Below are 25,098 nucleotides of genomic sequence, written 5' to 3' on the forward strand. Positions count from 1 at the left end.
GGAACCCCCCCCTGCACGGCACCGGCTGTGCCTTGGCACCCAGCAGGGATGGGGGGATGTTGGCAGGGCCAGCAGGGATGTGGGAATGCCTGGCTGAGCGTGCCAGGGAGAGGACAAAGTATTTGGTCCTATCAAACACACAGTTAGGGAGAGCGATGCCTGGGGAGCAGGATCAAGGCTCCCGAGGGCTGCATCCACACCGAGCATCATCTGAGGACAAGCACCCAGCGCGGGCAGTGCTGGGATACAGACACGTGGGGACACGTGGGACACCCAACCAGGGCCATGAGAAAAAAGGCACCAGTGCCCCAAACGCCAGCTGGTTTCCAGCCATGGCCGCATCCCCAGAGCAAAACCCTTTGTTTTCTCCCCCCCACCTCCTGCCCGGTGCCCGGGAGGGATCCCGCTTACCGTGACTTTGTGCTGGCCCGTGAGGTTGGGCGACTCGCAGAGGAGCTGGGTCTCAGACACGGTCAGGGTGCAGGGAGTGTCCCCGATCAGCACCGTGTAGTTCAAGCGGGAGTTCCCGGCACCCGGAGGGAGCAGGTTCCTGCCCTTTGAGGGAACAAAGAAGGAGACAGTCAGCTCTCGTGCAATGGGGAATGCTCCAAAACCTCATCACGGAGCCAATTTGTGCCCTCGCAGCGAAAGACTTTGCCCCAGGAGAGACAAGAGCCCCCTCGGTGGGGGAACATGCCCCGGGTGCCCGCTGCCTTACCTTGAGGATGAGGGGAGAGCTGGGCTTCAGCTCCAGCATCCCCGTGGGGCTGAGTGGTTCGAAGACAGGGTCCGGGTAGTAGACGAAGTTGGTGGTGTTGACGATCAGCAGGGCCTGGACGTTATCCATGATGAAGCCGATCTCGTCCGGGCGGTCGCCGACCTCTGGAGGGCTCCGCTCGGGGTTGTCGATGGAGGGCGCGTAGCACACCATGGTGGTGTCGTTGTACACCGTGCAGTTCTGCGGGAGGCACGGACCCGGATCAGACCTGCTCCTGGCAGCACGGTCAGGATCTGACCCCACAGAAATCTCCCGCAAGCACTGGCTCTGCCTTCCCTCTGGCAACAGGACTGATTTGGGTTCGCCTTCCCTGTGCCATAATGTCGACAGGGCCACACGTGCCACCCTAGCAGCTGTGTTTCAGGGGCAGAGGGGGACTTCTGTTTGCAACGGGTATGTGATGGGTGGTGGGTGGGAGCTTGCTGGGGATGGGATCTTTGTCCTGCAGACATCCCACAAACCTCCCATCATTTTTGCATGTTAATATCCCATCCTGGCAGTGCCTGGCCCGAGGCCCTGAAGAGGTATTGCTGCACCTCCTGTGGGTGCAGCCCCTGGGCACCACCCCTTCCACAGCATCACACGTGAGAGGAGGGGATTTGCTTTATGCCACGTGTTGCAGAGAGATGGCATCCCTCTTCCTTGTGCCCTGCCCTCCCCATCATCCAGCACCGCTTACATTCTCCCTTTCAGAGCTGCAGTACTTGGCCCGGATCTTGGGCTCCTTGATGGTAGCCAGGTTGGTGCCAGTCACAGTCAGCAGCGTCCCACCACTAGAGACAGAGACAACGGGTTAGGAGAAACGGCCGTGACCCTGGGTCCCCACTTCTGGGAGAGAAACGCCCACCCTCAGCAGCCAGACACCCATGTGCCGCAGCCTGGCTGCACTGCGCTACCTCCAGGGACCTGTTATGCCCCTCCAGGGACCTGGTATCCCACCCAGATGCCACCGTGGCCAGCAGGATCTGGCATTGACCAGCACCAAATCAACTCAGCCAATCCAGGAGACAAGCAGAGATACAAAAACCTGCTCAATGCCACTAACATCCCACCCTGTGTCTGCATGGGCTGCAGTCCGAATGCAGCTCCCAGTAAAGAAACCCAAGCATCTATGATGGGAAAGTGTCACTAGCAAGAGGTCCTCTCCGCCACCCCCTTTCTCCATGGTGACAGGGAGAGGGTGCCAGGGCAGGCTGATCCCTGCGGGCTTTTCTCCACCGCTGGGAATTAAAAGCCCCGCAAGTCCCGGAGAGCTCGGCCATGGCCCTGGGGAGCTCGTGCCTCATCAGCACCCTGGGGAAGCTTTCCCTCGGCGCAAGCACTTAATGGATTCCTTCGCCTCCTCTCCAGCCAATTCAAACCTTTTAGAAAAATATGTAAACATTTCAAAAATCCCCCGATGGGAAATACTTTAATTTTATTCGCTGCCACCAAATGTCACGCTGAAATTAAGCAGATCCGAAGCGCTCTCCGCTCTTGCCCCCTGCCAGGCTGAGCGCTGCGGGCCAGGAGCTCGCAGGCACCCGGTGCCAAGCCATTCCTCGCGCTCCTCTCGTCGCACCTCTGGAGCACGGCCCGGTGGATATTGCGGCAGCGCCGAGAAACACCCGACAGGAGCGGGGATCCATGCAGAGCGGAGCCCTCCCCGCATCCCACCGCCTCCCTGCAGGCTCCCCGTGGGCACCTCTCACCTGTTGATGCTCCACTCGGGATCGATCTTTTGGATAGTGGGGTCCTCCGTGTAGTTGTACTTCACCTCCGGGTTGCTCAGCTCTGCCCGGTTGATGTTGATGAGGATGGGGGACCCGCCGGGGGTGTGCCCGGGGGGCGTCCTGCAGCGGATCTCGCGGGCGCTTCTCCTGGGGCAGAAATGTGGCAAGAGTTGGGCACCACGAAGGCGGAAGGAAGTGGCACCCAGGGGTGCCCAGGCACCCCCACCCCCCCCCATGCCCTGTCCCTTGTGAAAGTGCCGGGAGGGAAAAGGAGGAGAGAAAAAGAAACTCAAGAAATGAAACAAAAGGCAGCCGGGAAAGGCTGAGCAGCTCCTGAGCGTTCCCATTGCGCGGCTGCTGCAAACAGCAGCGATTAGGGCTGATAACCAGTAATTACCGCAGGAAAATATTTAAAGAGCCGCTCCATTATCATCCCTAATCTAAAAATTATCCACTTCATGCCTCAGGGCTTTGTGCTTTTAGAGAAAAATCCCTGTTCTTTGGGCTCTTCCTGGAGCCTCTGACACAAAGAGGTTTCGGAGGGAGAGGCTCCTCCAGGCGCCCGCGGGATGTGGCTGCTCTGTCTGGGGGTCCCACTGCCCCTGGAGCTCCCACCTCCTGTCCCCCTGCACCCTGCGTGCCCCCTCACCATGAGAAGGCACAGGGCCGTCCCCCGATGGTGACGGTGACGTTGCTGCCAGCATTCAGGTGGCTTCCTTCGATGGCGATCCAGGTGCCGCCGGAGAGAGGGCCCCGGGCGGGGATCACTCGGGAGAAGGTGGGCGTCTGCCGAGGGAAAGAAACAGCCCCGGGAGCTCAAGGGCCAGCTCCAAAACCGGGTCTCAAAGCAGCCCCGAGCAGGGACACAGCTTGCCCCAAAGGAGAGGGACCCATGGGGCAGTGATGGGGCACGGCGTCAGGGGCAGACAGTGCCAGCAGGACTGCAGGGACAGCTGTGGAGAAACGCAACCAGCACGACCAAATCCTGCCCAGAGCAACCCCAGAAGAACCGGGGCCAGTTTTCCAACAGTCAGCTCAGAAGCAGCCCCCAGACACCCAGCACTGCCCCCGTCCCACAGCAGCCACCCCCACACGGTGCCAGCCCTGTCCCCGGCACAGGGGACAATGCCAGCCCTTACCACGAAGGTGAAGCTCTTGGGCGAGGTGGCGCGGTAGCTGGGGGAGCAGTCCTGGATGCACACCTCCACCCGCGCGTCGTGAACCTTGCTCGGGCTGGCATCGCCGATTTCACACACGATCCTAAAAGACACGGGGAAGAAACCTCCAGTGCCCTGGCACTGAGACACTCCCTGTGTGCTGAAGGGGAAGACCAGCATCAAAAACAAGACCGCTCAGGCACCACGCAAAGGTCCCAGATGCCAACGGGGTCACTAAGAAACCACGGCGGTGGCTGTTGGTTACTGCCAGACCCGAGGAGAGCTCCCCCAGCATCTTCAGGCTCCTTGCCACAGCCCAGAGCAACCGTGTCCAGCAGATCCTTGTCTCTCTGGCAGTGCCACGTTTCCTGTGGGCACGGGCACCCCAAGACCCCCGTCCCCCGTGCCCCGAGGTGACCCAGAGCGCGCCCAGCCCTCGGCGGGCACTTACTGCTCGGCGCTGATGTACTCGCTCTCGATGGGGATGCACATCACTTTGCCCACTCGAACTCCCCAGCGCACGTCTTCAAACTTGAGGCCCAGGTTCTCTCCGGTGATGGTCAGGCGGGTCCCTCCTTGCCTGGGGCCCGTCTCAGGTGACAGCTAGGGGACAGCACAGCACGTCAGCCGAGGGACCGGAGCCGGCAGGCGCCACCGGCTGCGGTCGCAGGGCACCGGGATGCACAGCGAGGAGCAGATGAGCTGTGCTAACAGCAGAGCATCTGCAGGAAAGACTTCCCGAACGACAGCCGTGTTCACACCGCCGCCAAGGAACAAGGGAGGAGGTGCCAGATGCAGCGGGCTGGGACCTGGACACCCAGCTGCAGATGGAGCCACCCCACAGGTGACAAGGACAGGGACAGGAAGGAGACGGAGTAGCACCAACATGTCTCCAACCACGCCAAACAGTGCAGACACATGTGGATTTGCCTTTGGGCAGGTCTCTTATACAAGGGGATGAGGGTCCCAAGATGTCCCCAAAGGAGAAACCATCCCCACCATGTCCCCGCTGCAGCGGCAGAGCCAGCGGTGGCCCCGCGGGAAGCCCTCTCCTCCTTCACCACGCAGCCGGTGGGGGGCAGAAGGGGGAACACAGGTCCTGCTCGCCCCCGTCGGGCTTCTCTCTGCCAGCAAACCCCGTGCCAAGGCTGGCCGGCTGCTGGAGAGCCTCCGCCCCGCGCCGCGCCTCATTTACCAGGATGATTCCCAATAAAGCGGACAGGTGTGGCCTGACAAGAGGCAGCGGGATGACGGATGAACGGAGAGGCGCGGGCCCACCGCTGCCTCCAACGAGGCAATTACGGGCGATTTTACACCGGCGCTCGCTGGCCCCGGGGCCCAGCGCACACCTGCAGCGCTAAGCAGAATTAATGGCAGGGCTGCGTGTGCCCGGGCTGGGACGGGAGATGGGGCTGGTGGCACGGAGATGGAGAGGGAGCGGGGAAAAAGCAGCTGCGAGCAGGAGGTGAGGAAGAGAGGAAGGCAGGCTGGGTCGGTCCAGGAGGAAGGTGCATCTTGATCGAGGAGAAGGGACCCTTTGGAGGGAGGTGATGCCTTCTCTGCTCGTGCTGTCCTCCAGCTCTGCCAGAGGTCTCCTCGAGCACGGGGAAATCTCTCCGCTTGCACTCAGGCCGACACCTGGCCAGCCTCGCCCTACGGCTGTGCTCACGCGACAAGTGAGCACGCACCAGCTCGCTGCATTCCTGGCGGCTCCGGGCAGCTGCAAGCCGGGGCCGGCGCCAGCTGGATGCTCCTGCTCCTCGCGCACAGCTCGCTCCTGGACATGGCCCCGCAGCGAGGGAAGGCGGACGAGCGGAGGGAGGGGAGCGTGCGGCAGCGGCCATCCTCCACATCCCCTGTCCCGATGGGCAGCACAGAGCCCGGGGTCACTTCTCAGCTGCAGTGATCGCTTCCGGGGTTAACCACCATCGCCTCCACATTTGCACGAGGCTCCTCGCCTTCAGCACGGCCAAATGCTGCTCTGCACAAAGCCCAGCACGGGGACATGTCCCGGGGCAGTGGCGGAGCTAGCACCAGCACCCTGGGGCACACAGCAAACCCGAGGCACCCACATCTCCCGGTTTACACGGTGGCAAAACCCTCCTGGGCTTTGGGGCGCTGCGGTTTGCCTAAAGCCAGCAGAGCCCCCTGTGAAAGCCCGGGATCAGGGCTCAGCACAGCAGCTGCAGCCAGCGATCAGATTTGCTCTTCCCCCTCCGCCGGGGCGGCTGGCGAGGAGCGGCTGTTTGTTTGGTATTCCTAAACGAGTGTTAAAAGCTGCTCCGGCGTGTTAGATTCCTCTTTCTCCGCGGCAAACCTGACAAGGGCCACGCGTTCGGGGAGAAACGAGCCCGGGAAAGGGATGACCCCGCTGGCTGCGCAGCACAGGAAGGTCACAGCTAAACAAGCCGCGTGGGAGCGGGGCGCTGGCAAGGAGGGCAGAGCCTGCCCCGAGTGCCCCCCTCCACCTCCGAACCCCCAGCCCCACAAACAGCACCGCTCTTCTGCTAATTGGTTTCACAGGGTCCTTTTAAATCAACAGGCAAATGGCTCCAGCGGGCACGAGTTGCTCACTCCCAGCTTGGGCAGCTGCAGCACGGACACGGGGAGCCGGTGCAGCGGACGGCCCTGGGAAAGGACTTCACTCTGGGGGTGACAGCCAGCACCAGGCAGGTTTGTAGGGCTGCTTCTTCCCCTCACCAAGTGACGGGCAAGACCATGGGTAAAGAACCGTGGTCATCTCCCAGCCCAGCTGCACCAGCTGTGAATACAGCTGCTCCCCTGCACTGTGCTGGAGACAGGCTCCAGGCCCTTCCGAAATCTCTGTAGGACTCCCATTTCCTCACACCCCGTGCTGGCCCGGCTGCTCCCTGCCCACAACCAGGACAGGGCTGCGGAAAGCAGCAGCAGGAGGCTGCTGGAGGAGCACCACGCCAACAGCCGCACGCATCTGCACCGACCGCCAGCTCGCAGCAGCTCCGGTGCGGCACCAAGGTCAAGCCCCCCTGCTAACAGACCCATTTATGCCCCATCTGCAATTAGTGCAAAACTGGGTAACGATGCAGGGCTGGAGAGCCCGCTGCCGAGGCCAGCCACCAGCTGCTGCTTGGAAGCTGCGGGGTGCGTGAGGATGCTTGCAGCTCGCAGCCCCAGCCACCCTCAGGGGTACCCCGGGACACCTCGGGGCTGGAGCTGTCACAGGGAGCCCCATCGGCAGGACGGCAGCAGCAACGAGCAGCCCCAGAGGTGATTTCCAGAAGCCCCGTTAGCCCCAGCTGGGACCAGGCTGCCCAGGCTCAATGCAGGCGCTGGGATTCAGCCCCATTCCCAAAAGGAAGGGACCCACAGGCAGCCCCCAGACCTGCAGGAGGAAAGCCCCCTCTCCTTTCCAGCTTCCATCAGATAAGACACAGAAACCCAAACAGATCAGATAACGGTGCTAAGACTGCAGTAATTAACACCGGCAGTGCCTGCCTGCCCCGCGAGCCGTGGGTAAGCAGAACGAGGCACACGGATTTACCCACCGAGCCCTCCTGACGCGCCTGGAGCCTGGCCCTACAGACACGTTAACATTAATGCTCGCAATCTGACTGAACGAGGGCCATAAGAGCTGCCAGAGAGGGGGGATGATGAACTGCTGGCCCCAGCAACAAGGCGGGGAGCAGCCCAGATTCGCGGCTTTCCCCGGATCCTCCATCCACGCGCAGGAGGAACAGGGGGAACCTCGGAGACGGGCCCACAAAAGCCAACCCCCGGCCGCTCTGACGTGCCACCGGAGAGCTCTGTCCCCACTCCCACCCCGTCCCCGCGTACCTTGGTGATCTTGGGGTCGGTGCAGCGGCTGTTGCCGCTGCTGGCGTGCATCCAGCTGCTCTCGGGGGCCAGGCAGTGCTGCCGCAGCGAGCAGCGCTTCTCCGACACGCACCAGCCGCACTCGAAGCGCGGGTCGGCCTTGAGGCACAGCCCGCAGCTCTCCCGCAAGGCCGAGCACTTGTACAGGTGGGCTGCAACGGCAGGAAGGGCACGGGGGTCAGCACGGCCCCCCCCAGCCCCAGTATGGGGGCACGGGGCTCCGGGGAGGAGGGCACTCGCTGGGGGATGTGGCTAGGAGCATCGCTGCCTCGCCGGTGCAGGGAGCCAGGTGGGATGGGGGCCGGGGGCGCACGGGGCTGTTTTCCCACCCTGGGTCCCATCCCTCACTCACCTTGGATGTTCTGGGGGTTGTCGATGACAAAATTCCCGTTCCAGACCACGGACAAGTTGACCGGCAGGTCGCTGATGTCGTTCCCTTCGTAGAAGTACTGCAGGAGGGGACAGAGGGAGGCAGAGGCCGTTACCGGCGGGGTGACACACGCCGGGGGGTGCGGGGCACCGCCACCGGGAGGCCGCCCCTCGACCGCGAGGAGAGGGATGGAGAAGGGAGAGAGAGGGCTAACAGACTGGACAAAGCATCGGACACAGCACAGGCAAACTAGCAGGCTGGACTGCCAAAAAAATAAAGGAGCAAAACAGAGGGCTTCTAAACAGACCAAAATCCCGTTAACCCAAAGGTCCGAATCCACTGCTGGGAGAGGCGGAAACGTTTAGCCAGCGTGCCTGGAGCACACGTGCACCTCTCCGCGCCAGAAACACCAGTGCTGCGAGGGGGCTGTGCCCTGCCCCACCTCCTCGGGACCAGCACCGCCACCCTGATTCCCCACACAGGGACGTGACGGAGCAGGATCCGACCTCCCAGGTCCCCGGGGCCTGGTGCACGATGCCCAAACTCAGGCTCCAGCGCCCAGCTGGGACGTCCCCACCTCCGCTGCTCCGTCAAGCCCGGGTGAGCGCGAGCACGCCAGCAGCTCCCAGCTCCCAGCCCGGCGCCTCCTCCCACCCAAAGCCTCTCTCCCCCTCTTCACCAGCCGAGCCGCAGCCCCGGCAGCCCCATCAATATTCCCCGCACAGCCCCAGCACGCAGGCGGAGAGGTTTAATCGATACGGAGACAGGAAGGCAGTCGGAACCGTCCCTGACAGCTAATGACCTCCTTCGGCAAGAGATTCCCCGCTCCTCTCTGGAGAAAATGACAGGCGTGTCAGGAGAGATTAAATGAATGATTCATGGGTTGCTGGAGTTTGTTAGGGAGCCACGGACACGCGGGCAGCAGCTCGCCCAGGCGGGGACCCGGCTGCAGGCTGGACACGGCTGTGCCACCTCCAGCAAGCACGGGGCTACCCCTGGCCTCCCCTGCCCACCCCAGCCTCCATAATCCCATATCCTGGCCTCCCCCCCGACCCCACCAGGCACAAAACAGAAGCTACCTCTGGTCCCACGCTGCGCACCCACAGCTTTTGGCCAACGGCCCTACACCCAAGGGGCCATTCCACCGAAGGGCAGGCTGGAAGCCCCCAAAAACACGCTCCTCCTGGGGAGCAAGGCTGCCGTGGGCACCCATACACAGAGGGTTTAAGGCACGAAACATCCAGCTGCAAACTCAGCTGCTCCACCACCGCCTGCCCTCCCCAGGGACATCTCCATCATGGGCTGCTCCCGGACGCAGCGGTGCTGCAGCCGCATCTCCACCATTCAGCACCTCTCAGCCACATCTCCATCACCAGAACCGGGTTGGGAACCCAAATTCGCCCTCCTCTATCCCATACCCACACATCTGACCACGCAGAGGCTGAGGGTGTCCCGGCAGGACGGAGCTAGGCAGACCCAGGGCGGCGAGAGGCGGCCGTCCCCTGTCCCCTGGCAGCACGGGCGCGCACGTGCTGGGGAGGGCGGCGGCGGCGCTGGAGCAGGGTTTTGCCGTGACGAGCCACGTGGCAGCGTAAGTGAAATTGGCATTTTCAATTTGTACTCTGACATGTCTCATTTGGGGCCCTGGCATCTCGGGAAGGCATCCAGCCTGCAGCTGTCCAAAACACTTATTTGCATCTCTCTGCCCCGGCTGCTTTTGGAAATTAGTTCTTCTGGGAGGTGGGTTGGAGGGTGGAGGAAGAAGAATAGGAGGAGAGGGAGGGAGAGCGTTAACTCTTCGTGCACCGGTCCCGAGACAGCAACAGGTTTGCACAGAAGGCTTGCACAAGAGCTGCTGTCCATCTGGGCACGGCCAGGGCTCCCCTGTGCCGAGCACGCTGAGTCTGGGGCGGCAGCGGGTCGCTGCTCAAGCAGGCGCTGCTCAGAGGCAAGTGGCAGGAGGCAGCAGGGGTCACTGCCCCAGCGGGCAGCCACAGCAGGGGACGGCTGAGGGAACACGACTGACGATGAAAATCGCGTCCTCAGCGTTCCTGTCGCCGTCAGCAGCATTTCACCTGCCCTACGGAGACAGGCAGCGGGCCCACGGCTTGGATGCCGCCACCCGTCCGTATCGGATGCTGGAGCCACGGCTCCTCCGGGTGCAGGCAGGAGCTGCAGCCACAGGGGCTCCGATTTCCACCTCCTAGGAAGACAAGGTCTGCCAGGTGCGTCTCTGATTTCCAAAGCACCTCTTATTTTGAAGGACACGTTCAGAAGGTTCGCTCCCCGCTGAATGAGGGCTGCTTTCGCAGCTCTCCTCCGGCCAGCCTGGCGCTCACCCCAGCTCCCCGTGACTCCCCGCCCGGGGGCCCAGCCGGCTTTGGGGCCGCTCCAGAGGCACCCCTGAAGCCCAAGAAGGTCACGCAGAGAAAGCAGGGCACAGACAGCCTCCCCAGTCCCGCGGACAGGGTGGGGAGCGAGGGAAGGCGGCGGCAGGGAAAGCAGCCAGGGCTGGGGCCACGTGCTAGCGGCACGGCCAAAACCGCCCCCCTGCTCCCGCTCCCCTGTGCCTCTTCGTACCCTCCCGCACGTTAACCCTCTTACGCACTGCGATGTTTGCTTTGGGGCTTGGCAAGAGGCTACCCGACAGCTCCAGCACTCTCTTGGCTACCCAGGAAACCTCTGCCGTACCAAGTTCAGCCCCGTGCAGCCTCTTCCGATTCTTCACCCTCGTTAGTGCCACCGGCCCTTCGACACCGCCCGAGGCCCCTGCGCTGGCAGGACACCTGCTGCAGATCCCCCAGGGGACATTTACAAGGCTCTCCCACCCCACAGGATCCAAACCAGCGCCCGAGGACAGCCAGCAGGCCCTGTCACAGCGGCTCCTCCCCGCTTCCAGCTAACACACGGCTGAACATCCATTAAGCACTTAGCTGTTATTAACTCCCCGGTTAATCAATCGCCGCGGCTGCCGGCGGTCTGGGACCGGCTGCGGGAGGGGAGGCTGGGATGAGCTGTGGCAGACGTACCTGCGCTGTGCCACCACGTTCTGCGGCCCCAACGTGCCCGGGAGCACGCTGCGTGCCCAGGATGAGCCGTGGGCGAGTGCAGCTTGCTCTGGGAGCCAAAATACAGCAGGCACAGCCCGGAGAGTAAAGGGATGGAGCAGAGAGAGAAAAGTAGGCTCGCGTGCCATGGCACCACCCGCAGAAGGGGACGGGGGAACACACGTCACCGAGGGAGGCGGTGGCACAGATGGGGCACTGTGGCCCCTCACCTAGCCCAGGGCAGCGTTTCGGTGCCTCTGGAGGAACCGAGACACGCGTGGAGGGGCTGACGGGGGCCGCGCCAGCCTGGACGCAGCTGTTCCCAGCACGGTGTCCCTCTGCAGGGAGGTGACTCAGGCAAGGGGACTCCTCGCCAAGCCCTTCTCAAGGCTCTTCGCCCGTAACTTAGCTCAGACATCTTCCTAAGTAAGCTCTGCAACCTCCTGAGCCCTGCTTCCCGTGCTCGCCCCATCCCCACCGTGCACCCCAGGCAGGGGATACCTGCAGGCATGGCACGCTGGTGCCACCTCCCCATAAATCTCTCGTGTTTGGTCCTGGTAAGGGCCCTGCTGGCGGAGGTGGGCAGCGAAAGCTGCTCGGCTCCCCTTGGGGAGCTCCAAGGGGGTACCCCTGGGGAGCCCCAGCCAGAAAGGGTGCACCCAAAACGCGGGGGCAGGGACACCACTTCCCGAGAAAGGCATCGTGCATCGGAAGGGTTGTTCCCCTGCCCCCTGCGAGCTGTGTGAGCAAACCCACGCATCCGAATTTTCCTTCACTCCCCCCGCCCCGAGGTCCCCCCCTCCCTCTCGCAGGCACCATCCCCCTGGGCTGCGTTTCTGGAGGAGCGGCTCGGCTGCAGCTGTGTCCTATTTTTCTGTAGTTGATGACCTCAACTCCTTCCCCGCGCTACGGGGACGGCAGTAATGTACATCGCGTCTCGCCAGGGCTCAACTGCAATTCATCATTATTTTATCTGCTGGAATTTAATTGGATCCTATCAAACTCTCCTGATACTCCCTTTTCACTTTAAACACTGCTGCAGGAAAGATAAATGTAGGCACCGCTAGGACAGAGAGCGCGGCTTTGTCGGCGAACGGTTCTGGGGTTGTGGGCTCCAATCCTGCTCCTCTCTCTCCACGGCTGGTTAATTAGAGATACACACGTTGGAGGTGCGTGGTGCTCGAACGGGGCACGTGCGTGTGATTTATGTGCCTCTATAAATACACCCTTGGCCCAGGAAAATACCGTCATCCGCACAACAGCACGACTTGACGGGAACGCTCGCCCTCTGGTTCTGGATCTCCTTTTGCTCCTTCTGCACCCGTCTCCTCCCTTCCCCTCCCATCGCACGCAAGTTGCTGCCCCCGGCTTTGTCCTGCCCCAAATTCGTCAATGTGTACGCGAGAACCCAAGAGCCTGGGAATAAAGCAGGCCAACGCCTGGGCTCCGTCATGGTAAAAAAACACCCAGAAAGCGTGAATCTGCGGGTCTTGCCTGCCTTCCCGGCGTCCGCGCCCAGAGCTGGGCACCACTCGCGTGCAGGAACCAGCTCGCTCCTCGCCCCCTTACGCGTCCTCCCATCACTCGCTGCAGGCACGTGGCAGAAGCTTTGCAGGGCCCGTGCCATTTTGTCACAGGGACAAGGACAGCGAGGTCGCTCCGTGCACCCCACGCCGCTCCGGGACGAAGGTCCCGACCCGTGCCTGCGCCAGGGGGTGACAGCGGGGTGACACGGGGGTGACAGCGGGAGCCGCAGCTGAGCGTGTGGCACGTGCCGGGGGGATTGCGAGGAAGGAGCCGAAAGGGAGATCCGGAGGTGCCCCAGCTGCTCACCGCCACGTGGGGCTTTTGTCGAAGGGGAAGGGAAATAACTGAGGCGTGAGGCTTAACTGAAAGCGCCCAGACAGCAAACTCGGATACTCTCCAAAAGGAGAGCAGGGTTCCTTCCTATTTTTACTTTTAAAGGGAAAGAGCAGCTCTTGGGCTACCCCAGCCTTACGAGGAACATCCTCAGGAAGGTAAATCCCTGCCAGGGAGAACACCTGTAGTCGTTTTGCCAGCGCCAGGGCTAAATTTCATGAAGTCAACTGAATGCCTCTTACAGGCAGTAGCACGGACTCTCAGCTCAGGCGCTCTTCCACCAGTGAAACTGTTCATTTTATGCAACATCTGGAAGGATGAGGCCTGCTTAGGGATGGCACAAAGAACGGGCAGAGGTGAGGGCTGCCTGGAAAGTGAAATTCAGCGGCGTTATCTGTACAGACTGAGGGATAGGTGGCCCTTTTCCCATCCTCCGCTGCAAGAAAGCAAACTTGAAAGCGCCTGCCTCCAGAAGATTTAAAGCAGCCAATTAACAAAAAAACTAGTTTACTGCTGAAGAATTTATTTTCTTAGTTGGGTTTTTCTTTTTTTTCTTTTTTTTAGCTTCTTTGCAGTGCAGGCAGAAAACCCTTAGGGTTGCTTTCTTTTCGAAGAGGAGAAAAAGACTGCAGTGAGGAGGCACAAAAGGGGTTTTTCTGCTCACTTTTTGACCTGGGATGTATGGGGAACACCAAGCCCCGTCTCCCTTGAGACTGCTGAAGATCTATCGGGTGCCTCAAATGATGTTTATAGTCGACACTCAAACCTTAATGAATGGACTGTTGAATATTTAACAAAGATGTCCTTTCTTCAAAGTGCTAAAAAGTCATTGGAGTTTGACAAGCACTAAAACCAAACAAAAGACAAAGAGTTTTAAGTGGACTTGACTTATTATCCCCTCCATTCATCCGCAATTCAGGAAAGCATCCCTAATTCAGCAGCGTAATTAACCTCTTGTTTAGGACCCATTGAACTCAGGGAAACAAAGCACGCCTAAATGCCTCCCCGAACCGAGGACATCCATTTCTCACTTCCACGCGGGGAGGACAGCGTCGCCCCGCTACTCCTCCGCTCACCAGTGTCCTCCGCGCCACGCAAGACCCAAAGCCCGGCCTGACAAACGGATCCCGAAGGGCAGAAACCCGCAGGGCTTCCCAGCCTGGAGGCGAGGGAGCCCCCCGGGCCACCCGCTCCGGCGGGTCACCGCTGGGTGACTGCGCGCGACGCACGAAGCGCTATCGACAAGCCAGATGGACTGCAAAAAAGACAGGGAGGAGACGAGTTTCACAGAAGTGTGAATTTGAATCACCCACACCATAAAGCAGCCTGGCTAAATGCCCTCAAACATTAAAGCAGGCGAGCAGACCCCGAAAGAAAGACAGCTTCTTTCAAGCCAGAACTTTTTTTTCCCTGCCTTCTGTGAAGCTGCCCTGGGCCTGAAAACAAAGCCTGCTGCCCGAGACCTCAGCCCCGCCGAGCTGCTGCAGCCATCCCGAGCGCACGCAGTCTGCAACGATGCTGGCCCCTTTTTCCAGCCATTTCGCCCTGCTTTTGGGACATAACTGGCAATTTTGAGGTCAAACATCCAGCCCTGTTAGCCCAACAGAAGGCGGCTGCACTCCGTGCATCCAGCTCCTGGCTGAGCACAGATCCACCAACGAAATTCCCCGGCTGCAGCTCAGGATGGGGACATTTCTGCTCCTAACACACTGCGTGTGGCAGAAGGAGAGCCCCCAGCACCCCCCAGCATTACCGCACAGGGCACGGGGCTGAGGCAGCGGGCTCAGGATGTTCCTCATGCCCAAATGCTGTACGCTAGGGAGGCTCCTGCGATGGCTCCTAAATGTCACCGATGCCCCCGAAGGCCAGGGGAGCAGGGATTGGTGCCGGCGTTAAGCTGCAAATGAGCTTTCACAGTGTGAGTGATGGAAAACAAATTTTGAAGGGATTAAATCGGGGGGAGAAGGGAGGGGCTGGCTCCACGCAGAGGAGGAAAGGTCGGTGCGGAGCCCAGCGGGGCACTGAGCAATGCCACCTCCCCATGGGCAGAGCCATTAATACCCCGGATCTGCTTGCTCAGGGGCTTGGTGCTCCCTGCATGGGACCACCACACAGCAGGGCATGCCCACACCGCTCCCTGAGGGGCTGCAAAACCCTATCTAACTTAGGGGACACAACAACCGAGCTGGGCAGGCATCAGGGAGCAAACTGTAGCCGCAGGGAGCGAGCGATGCACCAGCGAGCCGGGATGCAGAGGGAAGGGGGCAGGCAAAGCTGGTCCTGGCCCAAGCAACTTTCCTCAGCTTTCGAAAGCAAATTTCCCTGGAAGTGCCCCTAAAGCCTGGCGGGTCCCAGGTATCAGTGGCAGGGGTGTCGACCCCATATGGAGCAACCGCAGGCAGCATCCTCCCCGCGCACCTCGGAACAGAGCAGTGGAGAGCAAGGGCTGCGAGCTCCCCCCTGGAGCCCCCAAAATCTCCATTAGCTGCCCCAGAGGGAGCACACGGGGCCACGAAGCATGCGCGGGGCAGGGAAATGCCGCGGATCACTCACCGAGGTGTTCTGGCACTGGATGCTGGTGCTGTTGAAGCGCAGGGCGGTGACGCGGGTGGTGCTGCCGGGGATGTGGAAGATGCACTCGTAGTTGCGCTGCCCCGACTGCGGCTGCGGCAGGTTCTTGGCCGTCAGGGTGATGGGCTTCACCACGCCCACGGGGATGTAGATCTGGGTGGAGGGCAGGATCTGGGGACAGTCCTGCAAGGAGAGCGAGGGGCAGAGATGAAGAGGGAAAGCTGCACGGCTTCCCCTAGCAGCGGGACCCCACCCTTGGCCAGGCAGGGCCAGGTGCTGCCAGAAAGCCCCGACTGGCACCCCGAGCAAATCCCCGTGTGCACCCAACCCCAAATCGGCTCCTCAAGGCTGCTCCGGCCTCAACACAGAAAAGGAGACTGAAGAGGAGCCTTGCGGCGGGGAACTGGGTGTTTTGGGGCAAAATGGCTGGTAACAAGACGGGCTTTGACGCTGGCATTGCAGTCAGTAGGCTTCAGAGTAAACACCCGCAGGGCTACACGCCGTCAGGCTTCCCTCTCAGACGTCACACAGCCTCCACTCCCCTTTCTCCGTGAATGGACAGACACGGCTTTTCCCCTTCCGTCCCTCTGCAACGCCACACATCGCTCTGCAGCGAGTTTTGCTGCCGTTTCGAACCGTGGCCAGCTCGAATCCGCCTCACCCCAACCAGCCTGACTGCGGGGGGGGGCCCAAAAACCAGCGCTTCCAGCGCGGGGATGATGATGACTCCGACCCAGGGAGGAAGGCGAGGGCAGGGAATGGTCCCCAGCTCCCCGGGGAAGGAGCCATCGGGAGGGCAAAGCGAAGCACTCGGCTTTTAATAGTCGCTGGCGCCCAGCTGCTCCGGGGGAGCCGCGAGCTGCGTGCGCAAGGCACAGGGGAGCAGGAGGGAGCAAAAATAAATGAGCTCAGGCAGAAAAAACCAGCTCCCCATCCCCGACGGATGCCACTTCGGCAACAACAGCCTGACGCAATCCCATGCCGGCCTTGCAGAGCTTGGCGGAGGTCTCGCACCTATGGCAGCGGCACCGGGAAGCGGCAGCTTTAAATAACGGGGGCAATGGGGAATAACACGGGTTAAAATGAGCTGGTCCCAAAACAGCAAGTGCTGCTGCCCGGGACAGCTCCAGCCCGTGCCACCAGCAGCCACGTGTGACCGAGGCCGCCCAGGTGCCTCCCGCTGCCACCGGCACCGTGCTGGACCCCGCAGAGCCCCAGGCTGAGATAAATCTATCAAACGTAGCAGAGAAATAAAAAGCAATCGTTTCGCTTGGCAAGGATTGTCAGAAAACCCCAACTCATTTCACTTTTCCAGTTTCCTGTTCCTCTCCAGCCTGTATTCCCCAAAAGCACGATTTTTAAGGGGGAAAACCGCTTGTCCCTGGAACATGCTACACAAAACAAAAGCAGGGCCAGGCTGGGGACCCTCAGCACTGCCCCTGCCACCTCCCTGTCACGACCGATCCTCCGCAAAGCAGGGCTGAAGGCGCCCTCGATTCCAGAAACACCCGGGGCTCGCAGTGGGAAGGCCCCACATGCCCGCTGCCTGTCCGCAGGCTCCCGGCTCAGGACGGGCTCAGCGGCGCTGATGGAGACACCCCTGCCTGATCCCCCTCCACGTTGCAGGGGGACGCCAGGGGTGGCACGAGCCTCCCCGCAGGGCACGCAGACGCGCGGGGAGGATTAGCTGACGGCTTGCTCTCCGACACCGCCACCTCCTCGTTTTTCCATCGCTGCTGCTCCAGGTCCAGCCAGGGTGGTGGGTACCTCCACCCGCCCTCGTGCCCACCACGGCTGCTCACAAGACCCCCGGGGAGATGCAGGGAAGGAGGCAGGCGCAGCCGTCCCCCCCCCACCCCATCCCCGACGCAGGCTCGCGGGGCGGATTTGCTGCCCGGCGCTTTGAGCCGGAGCCGAGTCCCCCCGCTACGTCACTCGCTCTGCATCTGCCGGCAGAAGCCAAGTGTCTCATCCAGCAAAAATTTCAGCCGGCTCCAAAACAGGAAGCACCTGGTGCTGGTGGGTGCTGGGGCAGCGCTGCCCAGCCCTCGGGGTGGCAGGAGGGGTGGGGGCACTCGGACAGCTCATTTCCCCTCCGAGCCCTTCAAGCAGCTGATGAAACTCGCCCCTGCGCTCGCTGCCTGTCCCTTAAATCCCTTGGAAATGCTCACTGCTCCCCTGTCCTGCAGAAACCAGGCCTCTCTGCACATCCCTTGCTTCCAGGATCAGGGAGCTACAAAGCAACGGGATGAGCAGAAAGCAAGGCACCCTCCCCCCGCCTTCCGAAGCGCTGCACAAGGCAGATTTTCTCCCATTAAAGATGTTTTTCCAGCTGGTTGAGAATGTTACAAGGGTGCCCAAGTTTGCTTGGAGAGCTTAGAGACTGAGCCACACTGCAAAGCTGCGGTTTGGGCTTCTCTGGCAGCTCCAGGCTCCAGCTGCAAGGCTGTATCATCGGCAGGGGCGGGATGAGGGCAGTCTGGGGCTGGCCCTGACCCTGGCTTCCCCCTGCCCAAGTCCCCGGTGACCAGGGTTGGTCACGGAGCAGCCCCGGGGCACACGAGGGGCACCGCAGGGATAGTCCCAGGAGCTGGGCACATGTGGAGCGGCTGCAGCAGCGAGGCAGGACAGCTAAGGAGGGGTGCGGATGGATGGGACGCGTGGGGACAGCAGGGGACAGCTGGGCACGGTCACCTTGGGGGTGTTTGTCCCCAGGGGCCAAGGGAGCAGGCTCAGGGCACCTCCGTGCGTAGCCCTGGGAGCTGCAGAGGGCATCGAGGAGCTAAATCGGGGGCTGAATGAGTCACTCGCCACACCACCCCCTTCTGCTCCAGCTGCCCGAGCACCCGGAGGGCTGGACCTCTTCCCAGCAAAGCACAGCTTTCTCTGAGGTTTTTGGGGTCCCCCACCAAGTCCTCCCGGGCTCACCCATTCCCATCAGCCAGGGGAACGAAGAAGAACAACCACGAGACTGAGCAAACGCGCTCGGTCCCCGCAGGTCACAAGCCTTTCGCCCTCAGCGGTTGCCCCACATCGGGCAGGCACCAGGGAACGTCTCAGGAGAGCGACTGCTGGGGAAAGGAGAATTCGGCTTCAATCCCTGATCACACCCACAGCCACCACCGGGTGCTGCAAGCAGGGACAAGCGAAGAGCAGCCCGTGCTGCTTCATCATCCCTTCCCACCCCTTCACCCCCGGAGGAAGCCACAGAGGACCGAGAGCTCTGGGAATGAGAAGTAATAAAAGACTGCAGAGCTGAGGGTTCAAAGCCACAGAAGCCAACAGGCAGGGACATCCTTCCTGCTGCTGCCGTTCCCAGGCAGATTTACACGCCTGGTGGCTCCTGCCCACACCCCAAAAGAGCCCAGTAACCCCAGACTTTCAGGGGAACGTCCCAGGCATGCCCAGGACAGTGCTGCGGGTTTGCATTTCCCAGCAGAACACCCACCTTCCCACCCGGGAAAGAAATGAATGACGCTGCCAGTGGGAACCAGCAGATACTGGGTTAAGCTCCGCTATTAACAGATTTCCATGCCTTTCCTGACCCGTGCCCACCACGCTCAAACCAAGCGAACTGCAGGCAGGCCAAATCCTGCTTAAAATAACTCGGGGAGTTACACATCCTCCCAGCAAGGCTCGGGCTGAACGTCCACCGTGGGTTTGTACAGCGGTGCCGTGGTCTGGCACCAAGTCACCCCTGCCCACCGCCGGGGCTGCACGGCCAGGGACAGGGGCAGGATTTCGGGTCTCAGCACAGACGGGCAGCCCGCAGATGTGGCCGGTCGGAGGGTGGCCGACCACCCCTGCCAGGAACTGCTGAGGCCGCACCAAAGTGCAAACGAGCTGAGCCAGGCTCGCCAGACCTCAAGGCAGGCGCCGCTCCAGGTCCCAGGGTGACCAAGAGGTCTGCCGGGGGACAGCTTGCCCTGGAAGTGACACGAGTCCCCTGGGAAAGGTGCCCGTGTCCCAAAGACAGCACACCGGGGGTGTTACCAGCTGTGTTGGCTTTGAAGGGACGGGGGAAGAGCGCCAGCACTGCCCACCGTGCACACCAGAGCTGCTGGGAACCGCTGGCGCTGAGCACCCTGTTTGCAGAAGCTGGCTGGGAAGGCAGCCTCGAGGACAGGCTGATCCCTCGCCAGATTTCTTCAGGGCACAAGCTGGGAGAAAACAGCTTTTTCTAATCTTCTCGTGTTACACAATTCCCCTTTGTGTGGGGCCGCCGAGCTGGGCTCCTTCTGGCCCGTGCATCACGCAGGCCGTGCGGGACACGCTCGAGCACCGATGAGCGCGATGCAAGCCCCTGGCACTCGGATCAAACCACGAGGGAAGCAAGAGAAGGTGCCAAAAATTGGGAGTTTGGTTGTCTGGGATGGAAGGGACAGCGGAAAGCCATCACTGCTCTCATGTCACAGCGAGTGCGCAGGGCTGGGCACACAGCAGAGCATCGATGGAGAGTGGTACGGGGACAGAAGGGGCTCCTCCACGAGCGGCATCTCCTTCCCGACGTCCGCCTGATGCTGTGCAGAAATGGCAAGTGCCGAGCCCACCTACCCACACACACGAGTGGTGGTTTCCAGCTCTCCAGATGTACTTGGCAGAGAGAAGGCTTTGCTCAGCTCCATGCCCAGAGGAACGATGCTGGATCCAGTGCAGCCCTGTGCAGGTAATGCCACCGTCTTCTGGAAGGCCACCCACATCCTTCGCTCCCGAAGCCCAAAGAGGTGCAGGGAGCACCCAAGTAGGGACCCAAGCACCTCTGCATGCAGACTGCAACGCCCACATCTTCTCCTGTAGACACGCCAGCTCCACGCAGAGGCAGCAAGACCAGGCACCCTGGTTTTCCACAGGGAATGGGGAAGAAGACACGCAGGGCTTCGCCCAGCAGGTGAAGATGCTGCTCCATCCATCGGGTCCCAGCACAAGAGGAACTGTGCTGCTGGTGGCCACGCACTGGCTGAGTAACGGCCCAGCTCTCCCGTCCCCTCCTGGAGGGCTCGAGCTCCTCAAGCAATGGAAGAGGCAGGCAGGATGAAGGGGAAAAATTGATTGTTCCCTGCTGGGAGCTTGACCTGTTCCAGTGAGGAGCCCAGAGCAGCTCCAGAGGCAGGGTCAGGAGGGAAAACGACACAGCACGTGAGTAATACGGTACAGGGCTCCTCAGCGACAGGCGGTTCCATCCAACTCCAAGGCCAGCACTGAGGCACGGGGACACGGAGGACAGCAACCCCGATCCAGAAGGGGACCCAGGAGCCCACAGGTTCCCACCGAGGATGAAGGGAGACATCATAAGGCACAAATCACACGAGATCCACTCAGAGATGTGGCTGCTGCTGCTCCCAAGCGGAGGGACACAGCGGGAGGCTTGCTCTCGTGCCAGCCAGGACGGCGAAGTCTTGTGAGGCTCCTCAGACAAGCCTCTTTTGTTCTTTGTTCCCAGGATCCAGCCCTGGCTTGGCGGCCACCACGACACAAGCTCTGATGGAGCTCAGAGCCCAAACAGCCAGGGTGGGGGAAGTTTCTCTGCGACAATTCGGCGAATGCTCTCCCCAGGCCACCATCCATTCGAACCGTTCAGCAGGGCACTGCCGCGCTGCTCCCAGCAGCACGCCTCAGGCAGCAGGGCTGGAAACCCACGTAGGCTCAACCTGAGACACCTCCTCTGGGTTTGGCAGGGTCAGGAGAGACTGTCCTCCCCAAAACTCTCCCTTCGGGACCCACAGAGACACAGGTTGCTTGCCAGACCTCGCCAGATCTATCCCAAAGAGCCAGCGACGGCCTGGCAGGTTGCAGGGGCAGGGACCTCCTGTAGGTGCCCCGTGAGCGATGGATTTCCCCGGCTGGCAGCACAGATGCTGTGCAGGATAAACCCCCACAAAGTAACATGTTTCTTAGCAAAGTATTAGAGACGAAGAAGGCGTGAGGTGCAGCAAAATGTTTTGTTTTACGGATTTAAACCTTCCCCTCTCTGAAAACAAGTTGTTCTGCAATGACAATTCAAGCTTGCTCCCTTCAAAAACATCAAAGGAAAATGCTTAAGCGTCTCTGCCTTTGTTTTTCACTTCACTCAGCCTAAAGTGCTTTCTGACTTAGCCCAGATTCCCAAACAGCCTCTGCAATGACACTTCCCAGCTCGTACAGCCTCTCCCCGCCAGCAGGCAGCCCCCCAGCTCTTCCCACAACTCCCTCCTTGCTTCCCAGGCAAGCCCAGCACCGCGGGCACGGCCTGCGTGGGAAATGAGGCAGTGGGAGAGATTTGGAAAACGCTTTTTCTCTGCTAAACCCATCCCTGCGGGGCAAGGGGTCACGACAGGACAAGGAGAGGAGAGCAGAGGTGGGTCGCCTTACCTCGGAGAGCTTGACGCGCCCCTCCAGGAAGGAGCAGTCGGCGGCGTTGTGGGTGCAGATGTGCCGGTATTTGCACCAGTGGCAGGGGAAGGAGCCGTTCACGCAGGACAGGCAGCTGCGGAGAGAGCGAAGCAGGCAGCGTTAGGTGGCAGCAGCAGGGGCCAAACCCCGTGGCAGCACCAGGGCCGATCCTGCATGGGGACTACGCAGCACCACGAGGTCGGCCGGTGTGTAAAGGAGGGGGTTCAAGGCCTCTCTCCCCCCAACCCCAAGGGATGGCAGAGAGCTGTGCACCCAGGGCTTTGCTACCCAGGCTCAGCAACACCACAGGGGTGCTTCATCCTTCCCCCAGCACCCACCACGCTCGCCCTGCTTGGTGGAGCTGAGCCCATCCCTCCCCACCAGCCCGGGAAGGGGCCGCGCTGCAGCTTTGGGAGCTGGATTTTGCCGCGATGAAAGGCAACTCTAGCACGAGCAGGCAGAACAAGGGCTCTCCGCTGCGGGGAGAGGGGGCGGAAGAGCCAGCTCAATGCACGCTCATTGAGAGGAGAATGAGAAGTGGCTAAAGGTTGGGTCAGATTAACGTCTCGGGACTGTGGTGCCTTTCAGCTGCGCACAATGCGCCGTGTGTGACCCGCTCCCCGGCCCCCTCGTCCCCAGCCCTTTGCGGCAGCGTGTGCACGTGCCTCCCACCCGAAATGTCTCCCTCTTCCTGCATAAAAACTCCAGGATGGGCACCCCAAATCCCTGTCCCTGCATCCTTCAAAGGTGTGGGGGCAGTTCGGGGTGCCCAGGCACGCGTGGGGCTTTGTGGGGCCACAGCTCCCCGCCCGGGGGGCTTCACACCCTGCTACATCCACAGCGATAGCTTCCTAAATCCATGCGCACACGCTAAGGAAATATTTAATTAAGCTGCTTGTAAAGGGGGCTGGAAGTCATTTCCATGTTTCGCTCACATTTTCACTTCCAAATGAACAGCCCTTTTAGCTTTACCCACAAATATGCTAATTGAGATGCTCCTTATGCAAATATATGCAATTTTATTTCAGCTGCAGAGATTCGACTTAAAAGCACAGCCGTAGCCTCCTATCTCCGGTTGCTTTGATGGAGGGAGGTGCAGGGGGGAGGCGCGGGGGACACAAAAGGACCGCTCCTACCCCTGGTCCTCGCCCTAAAGGGCTCAAGCACAACCTGGGGGGGCAGGTAAATGCGGGACGTGGGGGCAGCGGGGCAGGGAAAGCAGGGTTAATCCTCGGGGAAGCGCAGCCACCACCGAGGCCATTCAGCAGAGGCACACAAGCAGCAGGGGTGAGCTGCTGCACGCCGGCGGGGTTCGCAGCCACGAGGCCTTTGGGGTCCTGAAGAGAGGCCCCGAGTCCCATACATGCCAGCCGGTGCCATGCGGGACACCTCCACCTCCTAACTCACTCCCTGCTGGCTGCTTCTAACCGACCGGGCCGCTTTTAAAGCGATAATTTTCAGAGACGATTTTCAAAGAGCCACCATAAGTGCGCTCACACACACCTCTGGCCCCACAGCACCTAAGGCCCGTCGCCCCAGGGAGCACAGCCTAGAGGCCAAGAAACCAAAAAATAAAATAAAAATATTTAAAAAAAGAATTCACCCCCCCCCAGCCAGGGGCCACGGGCCCGGCCCTGCTGCAGGACAGGCCGAGCTCCAAGGTCAGGCCCCGTGGAGGGGCCGGGGCTGTCCCCGGGCAGCCATTTGTCCCCGCGGCCTGTTCCCCACGCGGGAGCAGGCTGCTCGGCAGCACGGTGCCATCTGTGCTGTCTCTCTCCTTCCCACGGTCAGGCACTTCTCCCTCGTCACTTCTTGCCTAAGAGGCTTTCATCACTCCTGATAATTAGGGGGAGTTTCTCCCGCGTGCGCTGAAGCCCCCCCCCCCCCTCCCTGAAGCGAGGCAGGGCGAGCGGCCCGGCCAGGCACAGCACCGATACACGGACCCCTGGGGACCCTCAGTTTGCTCCCCTCGTCCCCAATGCCTCCCCCCGAGCCCTTACAGGGACCAGGCAGAGGCGAAGCCCGCAGGGAGGGCAGGAAAAAGGGGGGGGCACCTTGGCTGTGCTCCCCTCCCTCCTCACACCCTTGTGCACGAGGAGCTGTAACCGCTCCAGGATTTCAGGATCGCTCTGTGCACAGATTCCCCATCCTGAAACAAGCCCGGGCTTGCTGCCTGCCATAAATCCGCCCCCAGAAAGAGCCGGCAGGCGGCTCCCCACCAGCAGCAAGGGGACAGCACAGCTCTGGGCAGGCTGGGGGCAGCACTGGAGCCTGCCCGCAGCGTCGGTGCTCGCCCCCAGCTCACCGCCAGGCTGGCTCGAGGTCTCCCGGTGCTGTCCCCTTGCTTTTCCAAACCGAGCTCCGGCAGCCCCAGCAATGCCACAGCTCTCTCTCGGTCGCTGCAGCTATCTCCTGGTCAGAGAAGCCAGCGGGGAGCAGGCTCACCGCCCCCCGCCCTTCCCAGCTCCCAGCCCCAGGCGTGCCACGCGTGCCTCGCCGCCGCATCGGCATCCAGCCGGCCTGGGAACACGGCCGCTCGCTTCCCTTATCTCCGGCCTGAAAGAGCCGAGAGCTCTCCAGTGCTCCGAGCGGAGAGGGAGAGGCAGAAAACAAAACCGGCATCCGCAGGAGCGAGATAAGGCTGGGCGAGCAAACAAGGGAGGGAGGGAGAGAGGGGAAGGAGAGGTTGGCTAAAGGTGAACCCCACCAGCTCCATCCACCTCGCAAGTGGCCTTTGGAGAAGCAGCAAGGCAGGGGAACAATCCTGTGCTGAGCAGGGGAGGGGAGGGCTGGGATGTGTGCACTCGTGATGGGGCTATTGCCATGGAGCAGCGTGTTTTTGGGGGAAGGACACGGCACAAACTGCAGGGAGATGAGATGGGCCGAGTTCAGCAGCACCCAGTGCAGAACGAGGGAGGGCCACCGAGAGGGGAACGACGAACACGGCGCTGGTGTAAACAGCATCTGCGTGCACTCGCCACAGACCGCCCACGAGTCCCCGGGCTGCTCCTCAGACCTTCTCCTGGCAAGGAGGATGCGTCCTTAGTGAATACCCAGCTCCAGCACAGCCTGCATCTGGAGCAGCAGCTGCACGGGGTGCGGGGCCGAGCTGCAGCACTTGGGGCTCTATATCCATCGTTTTGCCCCAGGGAGAGGGGGAAGCTGGAAGGGCAGCAGGAGCAGGCAGCCAGTGCCCCCAGCCCCTACCCAGACCCCCGGCACGAGGCAGACCCACGGCAGGAGATCCGCTCTCACCTCCCTCCAGTCCTCTCCGCCCACCTCAAACCACCAACTTGCTGCCCTCCCTTTTCTGGGAGGCTTTTCCATCCCTGCTGTGATGGGTTTTGCTCAGGGTCCTGCTCACAGGCGCAGGGCTTGGGCA

At 61.4% G+C, this 25,098-nt stretch overlaps 1 protein-coding gene across 4 annotated transcripts in view; it reads right to left on the reverse strand.

The window, feature by feature from the left end:
- The window catches only part of PLXNA1 (plexin A1), a 110,786-nt gene that overhangs the window by 32,003 nt on the left and 53,685 nt on the right, over positions 1 to 25,098 (reverse strand). For all 4 annotated transcript variants that reach the window (XM_067003462.1, XM_067003461.1, XM_048069038.2 and 1 more), the window contains exons 9-19: positions 21,696 to 21,810; positions 15,330 to 15,530; positions 7,852 to 7,948; positions 7,461 to 7,651; positions 4,099 to 4,250; positions 3,630 to 3,750; positions 3,140 to 3,276; positions 2,470 to 2,637; positions 1,458 to 1,551; positions 719 to 958; positions 412 to 555 (exon numbers count right to left, since the gene is read on the reverse strand). In XM_067003462.1, coding sequence (XP_066859563.1) covers positions 412 to 555; positions 719 to 958; positions 1,458 to 1,551; positions 2,470 to 2,637; positions 3,140 to 3,276; positions 3,630 to 3,750; positions 4,099 to 4,250; positions 7,461 to 7,651; positions 7,852 to 7,948; positions 15,330 to 15,530; positions 21,696 to 21,810 — 1,660 coding nt within the window. The remainder of the gene's footprint in view (positions 1 to 411; positions 556 to 718; positions 959 to 1,457; positions 1,552 to 2,469; positions 2,638 to 3,139; positions 3,277 to 3,629; positions 3,751 to 4,098; positions 4,251 to 7,460; positions 7,652 to 7,851; positions 7,949 to 15,329; positions 15,531 to 21,695; positions 21,811 to 25,098) is intronic.

The sequence above is a fragment of the Anser cygnoides genome, chromosome 10 (assembly GCF_040182565.1).
Source record: "Anser cygnoides isolate HZ-2024a breed goose chromosome 10, Taihu_goose_T2T_genome, whole genome shotgun sequence".
NCBI classification, from domain to species: domain Eukaryota; kingdom Metazoa; phylum Chordata; class Aves; order Anseriformes; family Anatidae; genus Anser; species Anser cygnoides.